A 12637-nucleotide genomic window follows, 5' to 3' on the forward strand; every position below is an offset into this window, starting at 1 on the left:
AGATCTCATCTTGGTATGGTCATGAACAGAGCTGCTACTCACCCACGCATTCTCTTCTTATACCACAAGATGGCGCCAACCAGCAGCAAAGCCAGTAACAGCAGCAACAGCACAGGAATGATCACAGAGAATGCGTCTGTGTACAGAGAGATTTTAGAGATTACTTCAGTGGTCCCACTTACATCAGTGATGATGATTCACACACACACACACACTTACTGCCAGAGGAGTCTCCTGAGCCTGCAGAAGAAGCAGTCATCTCACAGCGATAGCCAATCCAGCCTGCAGGACACCTGAGAAATGGAAAGTGTGGCTGATTTACACAACGCTGAAATTCCAGCAAATAAAGTTTGGTGCATGAAATCACTTGGCCTGTTTTCTTATTACAGATCTGGCACCCCTGATCATACCACATTATAATATGTCAGGAAGACATACAGCAGTTTCCTCAAGTTTTGTGTAAGAAGCATAAGAAAGACATTCAAGCAGAAAAACCTGGGGAAAAAGTGAAAAAGAAAGAGATGAGGATGGAAAAAAAAGGAATATGACATTAACGCTAAGGGTTAAGCAGCCCAGCATCATCTTCCACTGCTACATGATATAGTTCAGTATCTTCTTCCATATTGCCAACTCAAATACTTCAAATGCTAAAAATACGGTATTTATTTCCAGGATATGAGGAACATTATACAGATATTTTTAGTTCCTTCGAGAATTAAATACATTTATCTGCATAACTGCAATATGAGATCACTGGGATAATACTGGGCTATGAGTGAGCAGATTTCTCCTACAGCTGAACTGACACCAGTGTAATGAAACAACCAAGACTGTCAAGGACAGAAAGACACACCCCAGCGCAACGGAAGACAAGTGCAGTGAACTCTACAGGTCAGGAAATGGAGGAACAGGATGAGTGGCAGGTGGAACTGAGATTGCTGCCAAGTAGAAAAATGATCCATCGTCCATCAGAGGACAGGCATAGACAGCGAGAATGAGATGAGAGGATGCAAAAGAGAGAGAGAGAGGACAAGATAGATAGATAGATAGATAGATAGATAGATAGATAGATAGATAGATAGATAGATAGATAGATAGATAGATAGATAGATAGATAGATAGATAGATAGATAGATAGATAGAGAGAGAGAGAGAGAGAGAGAGAGAGAGAGAGGCTTAAGAGACAGCCACAGAATGAGTCCAAATGAGACAGCCCAATGCATAACACACTGGTGGAGAGAAACAAGTTAAAGTAAAGGGCACAAAATAAATAGAATAAAAGATGTCTAGACAATGAAGCTGTAAACAGTGTGTGTGTGTGTGTGTGTGTGTGTGTGTGTGTGTGTGTGTGTGTGCGCGTGTGTGTATGTGTCTGTATGATATGGTCACTTGTGCTCTGTTCTTACTTGCAGTACGGAAGCATGGTGCGCTGGTCTAACAAACACTGGCCGTTAATGCAGAAGTCCTTGCAGCTGTAGCAGCTGGGCTGTATCTGGTCATTGCCACAGCTAAACAAACACACAGCACACACGCACAAGTTGGATAACATCAGAACACGAACACTAATCCCCACAGAGTGATGGAGAGTTTTCCACTCTCAGAGGAAATGGGATTTGTACCTGCATTGTACCACTCCGTCAGAATGAGAGACGCATTGACCCTGGCCACAGTACATGCACCTGTCCAGGCTGCAGGTGGGGCCGAGGAACTTCGAGGGGCAGCGGCATTGCTTGGTGCCATTTGCTGACAGAAGGCAGGTTCCTCCGTTTTCACAGAAATCCTCACAGTGGCCTGGAGGAGGAGGAGAGGCAGTGATCAGGAACAGCTTTTTAAGACCTATAAGCTATAAGGCCTGTTTTAGTGAACTGGGCATGGTCACTTACTGTACTGGCACTGATCTCCCAGAAAGCCATCATGGCACTGGCACATGGGCTGGTTCCCGAGGCTCACGGTGCAGCTGCCTCCGTTATGGCAGTAGTCTTTGCACGTGTTCAGGTTACAGTTGGGTCCGGTAAAGCCTGTTGGGCAGCGGCACGTAGGAGCACCTAGAGAATAGAGGTTTATCGACTTAGACACAGGAAACCACAGGTATGTATGCATGACTATATGATGTGAATATGTGGGGGGGGGATGTGTGTGAGTACCCGTGCGTGATGGAGAACAGGTTCCTCCGTTCTTGCAGTAGTCTCTGCACTGGTCAATCTCGCACCTCTCACCGTTGTAGCTGGTCGGGCAGCGACACTTGGGCTGACTGCGAGCGTTCAGGAAACAACTGCCACCGTTCAGACATTGAACATTACATGTAGGAGCTGAGAAAGAGAAGTGAAAAGAGACGTGAGACAAGCAAGAATCACTGACGTTAAGCACCACTATGCTAAGCTCCACTATGCTAAGCTCAATAAGAGGAAGACTCCTACAGCTGACGAGGTGTTTGTGCAGTTCAGCTATACTTACTGACGGGGGACTGAGTGGCCGGAGGCAGCTCCTTACACGTGCCATTATCAGCCACGCGGTCGTTAGGGCAGGTACACACAGGACCACTGGGGCTGAGCAAACACAACCATTCACACTTCTTCCTGTCGCATGGGTTCGCCACTGAAACATAAAAAAAGTGTTAGAGAATGACAGATACAACTGAGTAACATCCACACAAAAAGAAATGTCTTGCTAATAAATGCTAACACACGCATGCTCTCACACACATGCTTTCACTCTCTCCCACGCGCACGCTCACACCCTCTCCCACGCGCACGCTCACACCCTCTCCCACGCGCACGCTCACACCCTCTCCCACGCGCACGCTCACACCCTCTCCCCCACGCGCACGCTCACACCCTCTCCCACGCGCACGCTCACACCCTCTCCCACGCGCACGCTCACACCCTCTCCCACGCGCACGCTCACACCCTCTCCCACGCTCACACTCTCTCTCCCACGCGCACGCTCATACTCTCTCTCCCACGCGCACGCTCACACTCTCTCTCCCACGCGCACGCTCACACTCTCTCTCCCACGCGCATGCTCACACCCTCTCCCACGCGCACGCTCACACCCTCTCTCCCACGCGCACGCTCACACCCTCTCTCCCACGCGCACGCTCACACCCTCTCTCCCACGCGCACGCTCACACCCTCTCTCCCACGCGCACGCTCACACCCTCTCTCCCACGCGCACGCTCTCACTCTCTCCCACGCGCACGCTCTCACTCTCTCCCACGCGCACGCTCACACTCTCTCCCACGCGCACGCTCACACTCTCTCCCACGCGCACGCTCACACTCTCTCTCCCACGCGCACGCTCACACTCTCTCTCCCACGCGCACGCTCACACTCTCTCTCCCACGCGCACGCTCACACTCTCTCTCCCACGCGCACGCTCACACTCTCTCTCCCACGCGCACGCTCACACCCTCTCCCACGCGCACGCTCACACCCTCTCTCCCACGCGCACGCTCACACCCTCTCTCCCACGCGCACGCTCACACCCTCTCTCCCACGCGCACGCTCACACCCTCTCTCCCACGCGCACGCTCACACCCTCTCTCCCACGCGCACGCTCACACCCTCTCTCCCACGCGCACGCTCACACCCTCTCTCCCACGCGCACGCTCTCACTCTCTCCCACGCGCACGCTCACACTCTCTCCCACGCGCACGCTCACACTCTCTCCCACGCGCACGCTCACACTCTCTCCCACGCGCACGCTCACACTCTCTCCCACGCGCACGCTCTCACTCTCTCCCACGCGCACGCTCACACTCTCTCCCACGCGCACGCTCTCACTCTCTCCCACGCGCACGCTCTCACTCTCTCCCACGCGCACGCTCTCACTCTCTCCCACGCGCACGCTCTCACTCTCTCCCACGCGCACGCTCACACTCTCTCCCACGCGCACGCTCACACTCTCTCCCACGGACTCTCCCCCACGCGCACGCTCTCACTCTCTCCGACGCTCTCACTCTCCCACGCTCTCACTCTCTCCCCCACGCGCACACTCACACTCTCTCTCCCACGCTCTCACTCTCTCCCACGCGCACGCTCTCACTCTCTCCCACGCGCACGCTCACACTCTCTCTCCCACGCGCACACTCACACTCTCTCTCCCACGCTCTCACTCTCTCCCACGCGCACGCTCACACTCTCTCTCCCACGCGCACGCTCACACACACTCGCACGCGCACGCTCACACTCTCTCGCACGCGCACGCTCACACTCTCTCGCACGCGCACGCTCACACTCTCTCGCACGCGCACGCTCACACTCTCTCGCACGCTCACACTCTCTCGCACGCGCACGCTCACACTCTCTCACACGGACTCTCCCCCCCACACACGGACTCACTCTCGGGCTGTTTGTAGCGGTGGTAGAGCACTATGTCAGTGGCATGATTGATGCCTGTGGTCAGGTTCTCCATTGTGCCTCGGCCAAATTTGTTGACACGGAACACGAAGTTGTTGATGTAGGTAACGCCATAGATGTAGTCCTCAAAGATATCAATGCTGAACGGATGGAGTAAATCTACAGCGCGCACACACACACAAACACAGCTTATTACAGACAGTCATTTTAAAGGCTTGTGTGACATCTTGGGTCTCTAACAGTGCTATATTCCTCATAAAACAGTGATGTTTTTGCTACTGAACTGTTTTTGACGTTGGACACGGCCACCACAGGGTCTGTGCCATCCAGACGCACGCTGCCGATTACAGACAGTTTAGCGTCGGCCCAATACAGGCGCTCGTTGAAGTAGTCCACTGCCAGACCTGAGCACAGAAAAAACGGCATTGAAAAGACTGCTGGCACAATCGACGAAAAAAATCGATGAGATCCTTCTGAATCCCAAACCCCCTGATTATAGAGTTTCATTTCATTTGATTAGTATTAAAGATAAAAGTTTTAAAAAAAAAGAAGTAAAAGCAGCAATGAAACCACACTCATTTTAGGAAATTTCCTTTATAATAAGAGGAGTATGAAAACATATGAAAAAAATTATTGGTATTGAAAGTGTGCTTTATTTAAATATATAATAATAATAATAATAATAATTATTATTATTATTATACATTTTTATATATGTTGTTATTTTTTATATTCATTTTTAAAAATCAATTCCTATCTTGTGTTTTGAGGAGAAAAAAAACTATTTTAGGAGAAATACATGTTTTTTGAGCTTACAGTTTATATAACTACATATAAACACAACTCATACCCTCATAATATACATTTTTCATGAAAAGGTTGCTTCACAGTGGTTTGAACCAATTAGTATTCATGAGACCAGTTCTTTACTCTTGATGAGACTGCTGTTACTCACCTGTTGGCCACTGCAGGTTCTCATGCACCAGCGTCTGCCTCAGTGTGCCGTCCATGGCTGCAGTCTCGATTTTAGGGTGATTTCCCCAGTCTGCCCAGTACATGGTCCTGAGTTAGCACATAAAACACAGCCTTTAGATCATGATATCAAAAAATCATGCTACATTTTGATTTGTTTTACACTGATTTATAATGACTTATGAAGTCAGCTGTAACTCTATGATGTGTTAGCAAAAGCATCAGTTACTGATAATTAATGGTCTCCATTAGCTTTGGGCAAATGATATTTTAGCATACAGTAAGCAGCTTCTGTACTATGAATGTATTTAATTCAACAGCAACATTTTCCAAATGTCATCTCACCCTCTTGGCGGATCCACAACAATCGCATAGGGTTCATCAATCATGCCTGAGATCAGCGTTTTCCTGTTTTGGCCGGTGATCTGGGCCACCTCGATGACGTCACGGCCCGAATCTGTCCAGTACAGGTTCCCGGCCACCCAGTCCACAGCGATGCCTCTGGGCGTCTTCAGACCTGGGATCTGCGTCCGGGAGACGTCACGAGAACAAAGATTATATATACCAAATAGCGAGTGTATAGATGCTGATGTAATGAAAGAGGCATATAGCAGTTGTCTCCAGTGTGAGAGTTTTGCTGCTTTGTAAGACGGGAAAGTCTTCAGGACGGAAGGTTGACAGAAACATGACAGAAAAGGGGTGGAGCTACTAGGCGCTGATGCTGACTGAGAAAATGTTTTTAAGCTAGCCGACATAAATTAGCCCATTTATTTTTTCAACATTTTAAAAATTCGGTGTATTCTGCTAAAGCTAACATTATGTGTGTTTGACATTATTTGCCATCCGGTTATAAGACGATATCCCCATAACATTCAGACACTAGATGATAGGGTACATAGTGTATATTGTGTAGTACATCATTTGGGATGCAGCTGATGATTTTGTGTATTTTATGCAGAGAGAGTGTGCAGGCATTGTGTACCGCGAGGTTGGTGACCGTTCCCTCGCTCTGCCGCGTATTGCGATGGGAGTTGGACGAGGTGCCAGATGACGAAGATGAGGATGTGGAGGGCAGCTGGAAGGAGGAGATGCCGCTGGTGTGCCAGTTGGTCCAGAAAATGCGGTTGGTCTTGATGTGCAGGTCCATGGCATCGATACGCACATTGGCATCACCCTGGAAGGTCTGCTCATACACCCAGTTAGGCATTCCCGGGTCCAGACTGCGGATCTCGTTATCATCGGCGATGTAGAGCACCTGCCTGTTGCTATTCAAACCTGTTAAGAGAAATACAGAGAATAAACAGGAGGAGAGATGAGATTCGACTTTTGGATTTCGGCTGATGAGACATGATGCTGCAGATGTAATACACTGGGGGTTTGGGCATTCATTTCTGAAACTATTCAAAGTGTAATGACATAATATTTATGTAATATTTATATTTTTTATATTTTATATTATATTTATGTAATATGTAATATTTAAATACCTCCCACTATTATAAGAGTTTATAATGTTAGAACATTACAGCGGTACAGCTAGAGGTTTCTATATTTCCATGTAAGGAAAAAAAATTAATGAAAATGAATCACTTGAGTAAATGTGCAAACAATAGATATTCATCTTGACTTAAAGATTTTAATTGTTTTTAATTCACTGATCTACAATAACAGGGCTTGTTTTTATTTAATATCCATGAACATCTCTTTTTTTTAAAGCCTGCTATAAACAATTACACCAAATCCAAAAGGACATCGTTTTCACAAAATACACTCACTACACTGGTTATACCAATAATAAAAGTATTATTTTTGAACTTCATTGCTTACCCAAGAGAATATTTTAAACTTGATATATTATTTGATACACTATATTGCCAAGCGTTTTAGGACACCCCTCCAAATCACTGAATTCAGGTGTTGAATTTGAGGTGTTGGGCTTTGCAACTTAGTTCCAGTGAAAGGAACTCTTAATGCTTCAGCATACCAAGATATTTTGGACAATTTCAGCTCCCAGCTTTGTGGGAACAGTTTGGGGATGACCCCTTCCTGTTCCAACATGACTGTACACCAGTGCACAAAGCAATACATCAATTGCCATTGTCCATAAAGACATGGATGAGCGAGTTTGGTGTGGAGGAACTTGACTGGCCTGCACTGACCTCAACCTGATAGAACACCTTTAGGATAAATTAGAGTGGAGACTGCGAGCCTGGCCTTCTTGTCCAAAATCAGTGCCTGACCTCACAAATACGCTTCTAGAGGAATGGTCAAAAATTCCTATAAAACACACTTCTAAACCTTGTGGAAGAGTTGAAGCTGTTATAGCCTCAAAGCTATTAAATTCACGTGCATGTAAAAGCACACGTCCTAAAACTTTTGGCAATATAGTGTACGTGTAGAAATCCAGTCCCCAAAGATAAAAACAAGAAATGGGTGTAAATAACACTTACCTAAATTTTTCTTGAAATATTTCATTAAGAAATTGACATACGGCATGTGTTTATTCAGAGTACTTTTTCCATACATGTGTCATTTGGCCAAACAGTTTAGAAAAACATGATTCAATAGATTTACGCATCAGCGTAATGATGATTACATATATGAATATGGGATTGCTGCGCTTGAAGACATGCATGAACACTGAAGGCACACAGTAAACTCCAGTCTCACGGCCCCAATGAAGCGCTTACCGTCGGCCTTGCAGGTGTCGTTGATCTTGGTGAAGTATTTGTGGCAGCTGCATTTGTAAGAGCCCTTGGTGTTGTTACAGATCTGAGAGCACACGCCAAACTGTCTGCACTCGTTCTTATCTGAAAAGGGAAACGTGGTAAATTCAACAGCACCGTAAGCCTGTCTCGTACCCAGATGTTGTGCTAGAACAGCTAGCGTGAGAGTATGTGTGTATCTCTGTATATCTTTCTCTGTGTTTGTGTATAGAAGGAAAGAGAGATGGGCACCTTGGCAGTTGCTGAAGCCGTTGTTCTCAAAGCCGGGTTTGCAGGAGCAGAAAGAGTCGGTGCCGTTGGTCGTACAATGAACCTCTTCTGTCTCTCCACACAAAGACCTGTTACTCTTACAGTCGTTCAGCATAGTGTCTGTTTTCACACAAAAACACCAGATGTTCAAATCTACATTTTAAAGAAAGAATTTCTTGACTTCTAACCCAAAGATTTCACAGGTCTACCAGTGACTGTGATCTGCACATGTTGAGTGTGAACACATGCGAGTGTGTGCACGCTTGAGAGATGTCTCACCTGTCTTGCAGCCGATCTCGTCAGAGCCGTAGTCCTCGCAGTCGTTGAAGTAGTTGCAGCGCAGGGTGGAGCTGATGCACTTGCCGTTGCTGCACTGGAACTTGTCCTTGCCACACTTGTTCACCTTCTTATCTGCTCAAATACAGAGTCATATCGAGTTTATTTACTGCACCAAAATGCATCCTTCAAACTTGCAGGCTCTCGAATTTATTGCTCGGAAAACTCCCTCTGAAATTTTAATGAAAGAAAAATAATGCCACAGATTCAGAATCTCATTCAATCGCATCAGATTCTGCCTCCTGTCTTACCGCAGTTCAGCTCATCCGAGTTGTCTCCGCAGTGGTTGATGCCGTCACAGCGTTTTCCGCTCCACAGACACACGCGATCGTTCTGGCAGCGGAAGTTTCTGGTGGGAGGACACAGGAACTTCCCTAGGGGTGGAAGGGGAGCAGTTATTATTCAGTATGGTTATTTCCTCCTCTTCGGTTCTGGTGAATTCAAGTCTTGACAGAAAGACTGGTGGTGTTTAAACTCACGGCACTCTTCTGGGTTTTCATCAGAGTTATCACCGCAGTCATCCTCGCCGTCGCACTTCCAGGCCAGAGGCTTGCACAAAGTATTGTTACACTGGAACTCATCGAAGGGGCAGAGACGTTCCACTGAGAGAGAGAGAGAGAGAGAGAGAGAGAGAGAGGAGAGAGGAGAGAGAGTGAGCATGTAACTGGATGCAAATGACTGTACAAAATGGAGAGAAATAAAACATGCCGTTACTGGAAAATATTCCACACCATCAAGTTGATTATTTTCCACTAACAGCACACCGCTTTGTGTTTTTATTTGTAAACTTATTTATAGCAAACAAGAGCCATATCTATGGTCTCACCAGTCTCATGACACCTCTCTTCATCGCTGCCATCCATGCAGTCAGCATCAGCGTCGCAGCGCCAGCGCAGTGGGATGCAGTGGCCATTTTTACACTGGAACTGGTCTGCATCACACTTCAGAGCACAGCCATGCTGTACAACACACACACACACCACATGCTTTAACCACACACTGCTTCTTGTGGAGCAAATTGCAATTGCATTAAACACTAAGAAAAACAATGAAAAAGGGAGACGTTGTCTAGGAAAAAGGGCAGTACATATAATAAGGCAGGACTATAATAAATGCACACAAAAAGACTTTTTTTACACACAAAAAGACTGCATTTAGAAACTAGCCAGATCCACTGCAAATACAGCAAAGTGTCAGCCTTTGAGAATCAGCAACACGTGCACAGAGAGAACGCTTTACCAACTGCGCCTTTAACGTTGTTCCAGGGGTTCGGATTTAGAGACGGCGAGCATTGAAAGGACAAAGTAAACCAGAGAGAAAATAAATGTGTTTATTAATTTTAGCTTCAGCACCTCATCAGAGCCGTCAGCGCAGTCATGGTCTCCGTCACATTTCCATCGCCCAGCAATGCAGCGGCCATTGGTGCAAGCGAATTCACTCTCCGAACACTGACGTGGCACTGAGGGGGGGCAGAGTAGCACACACAAACACACACACACACGCACAGTCATTTATCCAGAATGGCAGAATATCCAACCACACCATGCCATCATGTTCAGAATGATATATATTTGGCAACCTGGGAAAACCCTTCAAATGGTCAAATTTCCAAATTTAACACACACCTCCTAAAGTCCTAAGATGAAATATGTCCCTCTTTTGCAGGTATCTCATCCACAATTAAATCTAAATGTTTGCAAACGACACCATGCCTTCGGTTACAGAAGTATTTATAATCTGCTGTGCTAAAATGGAAAAGAACGATAAGCTTACAATGGGAAACAAGTTCTCACTTTAATTACCAGCTTCATCCTCATCAACTCATTCCCAAATCGATGAGGAAATAATTGCTGATTCATTTACTCACTTCTGTTCTGCTGGTCATGTTTCCTACCGTGAACGTCTTTTTATGCATGATGTTCACTGTGTGAGAAATTCGCTCCTAGCTAGCAAAACGTTTAGGCAGACTGACCCTTTTTACAGCTGACTTTGTTTAACTGGCACCTCATTCGACATGATCGTTCCAAGAAAATAGATTCAAAGTAACGTTTCTGATTATTTCCACAAATTTATCCACAGCGCCACAGGATTTTCCCAAACCACCACACATATCAGAGTCACAACAGAGCTACAGAAGGGAATGTTGAACGTCAAAGGGGTTCAGAATAGGGGTTGAACACAGGGGAAAAGTGGATAGGTAGAAGAAAGAAGGGCTGTAATAAAAAGTTCATGCCAATTCTTTCATGAGAAAGCGCAAATAAATGAACAGGGATTTCAAAGGCAGAAAAAGTGACCAATGGTTTCACGTATTTCACACTGAAGAAACAGTCACCGGACAGCAAGAAATGATAAACACAATGCCATAGATGACACACGGATCGTCTCTCTTTTTTTTGAAAGGGTAAACTAGTACTGGATTTCCATGACTAGAGGGATGGGTGCTGAAATATGCAGTTTGTCATTAACCATTGAATGCAAAGAAAAATGGATGTGCAAAGGGACAAGAGTGGAGTTTAGATGGAGAGAGGGAATGGAGGAGCAGCGACCTACCTCTGAGTCAAGCCACCATGTCAGTGTGAAATGAAGAACAAACATAAGGTGAAGTGACTGGCATTCATGAGCAATGAGGGCAATGTCATGAAACAGTGCAAACCGAGTGGATATGGCAGGCACACGCATGCACACACACACTTACTTTAATTTAACAGTTCTATACTTGCATCTTAGCACACCCCTAATCTGTAGCACTCCAACACTGAACCCATTACAAAGATCATTTCCAATAATTCCATACCAGACCACCTACCGCACTTCTCCTCGTCGGAGTTGTCGCCGCAGTCGTTGTCGTAGTCGCACTGCCAGCGACCCGGGACACAGCGGTTGTTCTTGCAGCGGAACTGATATGGCTCGCACGTTCTCTCATCTGATGCACAGAGACACAAAAACTCAACACCGAGTTTAAGGAAGCTAACATGTCTATAAGCCGAGCAAACAGAGAGAGACGCTGTGTACCGCACTCCTCCTTGGGTTCATCCGAGCCATCGCCACAGTCGTCCTCACCGTCGCACTTCCACCGTGCAGGGATGCAGCGACCAGAGTCCTTACAGCGGAACTCGTCCACACCGCACGTCATCTGAGCTGCAGGAGGAGACGGTAAGGTCACTCAAGGGTCATTACATACATAATAATCATCAGGAAGACAAAACGATCTGACAGCTGCCCAAAACATTTGCAATATTGATAAACTTTGATACTCAAGGTCAAGACTTGCTTTCCTCGCTCTTGTGACTAAACACCTTTTCTAATGCACTCGTGCTTTATAGCTTCTACGCAAATAATAACCAATCATTTAAAATTAATTAGGCATAAAAACCTGTTTCGACTAGCTTTTGCTTCAGGTTTTGAGCATCAGAAGACGTACTAAGATGCCAATCGTGTCTCCGGGGACATCTAGATAACAGACAGCATGGTTCAGCACTGCTGAATTCTCTGTGCTCGTTCTAATACATCGTCATTACATTGGGGTTCGGAAGACACGGCAATCTAAACCTAATAAAATGTGTAATATTATAGAACAGATAAAAACGTGTCATCTTTGATATGGTGAAGCTTTCTGGAATGAGACGTTTTTTATCCAGTGTTTATGGAAGGAGTCTTGCAATGGTCAATTACAATTCAAATCCAACTCAGAACTTGTTATTTTGCACTTTCTAGTTAATATGACAATTTTTTTTTTTAAATCTATGTACTTCAAGAGAGGAAAAAAGAGAGGCTGGGGAGGGAACTATTGTTTATAGCTGCTATAACTTAAGCGATAACAGGAACTGCCTTGTTTCATGGAGGTTCCACAAGAGTAACCTTAACTATAATTGGATAAAAAGGACAAAAGTGTATTTAGCTATTTAAATGATGGCGAATTGGCAGTAAATGAGGAAAATACATATTTTAGAGACTGTATCAGAGCTGCCAATCTTTACACATTCTGCAAACAGTCTC

General features: G+C 45.8%; 1 protein-coding gene across 2 annotated transcripts in view; it reads right to left on the bottom strand.

The window, feature by feature from the left end:
* Positions 1–12637, bottom strand: part of lrp1ab (low density lipoprotein receptor-related protein 1Ab) — a 130665-nt gene that overhangs the window by 5918 nt on the left and 112110 nt on the right. For both annotated transcript variants that reach the window (XM_058410521.1, XM_058410522.1), the window contains exons 67-87: positions 11654–11779; positions 11448–11564; positions 9994–10100; positions 9468–9600; positions 9121–9243; positions 8893–9015; positions 8585–8716; positions 8288–8425; positions 8021–8140; positions 6313–6605; positions 5676–5854; positions 5314–5420; positions 4643–4762; positions 4341–4517; positions 2455–2595; positions 2145–2309; positions 1884–2045; positions 1620–1791; positions 1407–1508; positions 220–293; positions 43–136 (exon numbers count right to left, since the gene is read on the bottom strand). In XM_058410521.1, the coding sequence (XP_058266504.1) occupies positions 43–136; positions 220–293; positions 1407–1508; positions 1620–1791; positions 1884–2045; positions 2145–2309; positions 2455–2595; positions 4341–4517; positions 4643–4762; positions 5314–5420; positions 5676–5854; positions 6313–6605; positions 8021–8140; positions 8288–8425; positions 8585–8716; positions 8893–9015; positions 9121–9243; positions 9468–9600; positions 9994–10100; positions 11448–11564; positions 11654–11779 (2905 nt within the window). The remainder of the gene's footprint in view (positions 1–42; positions 137–219; positions 294–1406; positions 1509–1619; positions 1792–1883; positions 2046–2144; positions 2310–2454; positions 2596–4340; positions 4518–4642; positions 4763–5313; positions 5421–5675; positions 5855–6312; positions 6606–8020; positions 8141–8287; positions 8426–8584; positions 8717–8892; positions 9016–9120; positions 9244–9467; positions 9601–9993; positions 10101–11447; positions 11565–11653; positions 11780–12637) is intronic.

This window comes from Hemibagrus wyckioides, linkage group LG15 (genome assembly GCF_019097595.1).
Source record: "Hemibagrus wyckioides isolate EC202008001 linkage group LG15, SWU_Hwy_1.0, whole genome shotgun sequence".
In the NCBI taxonomy this organism is placed as follows: Eukaryota; Metazoa; Chordata; class Actinopteri; order Siluriformes; family Bagridae; genus Hemibagrus; species Hemibagrus wyckioides.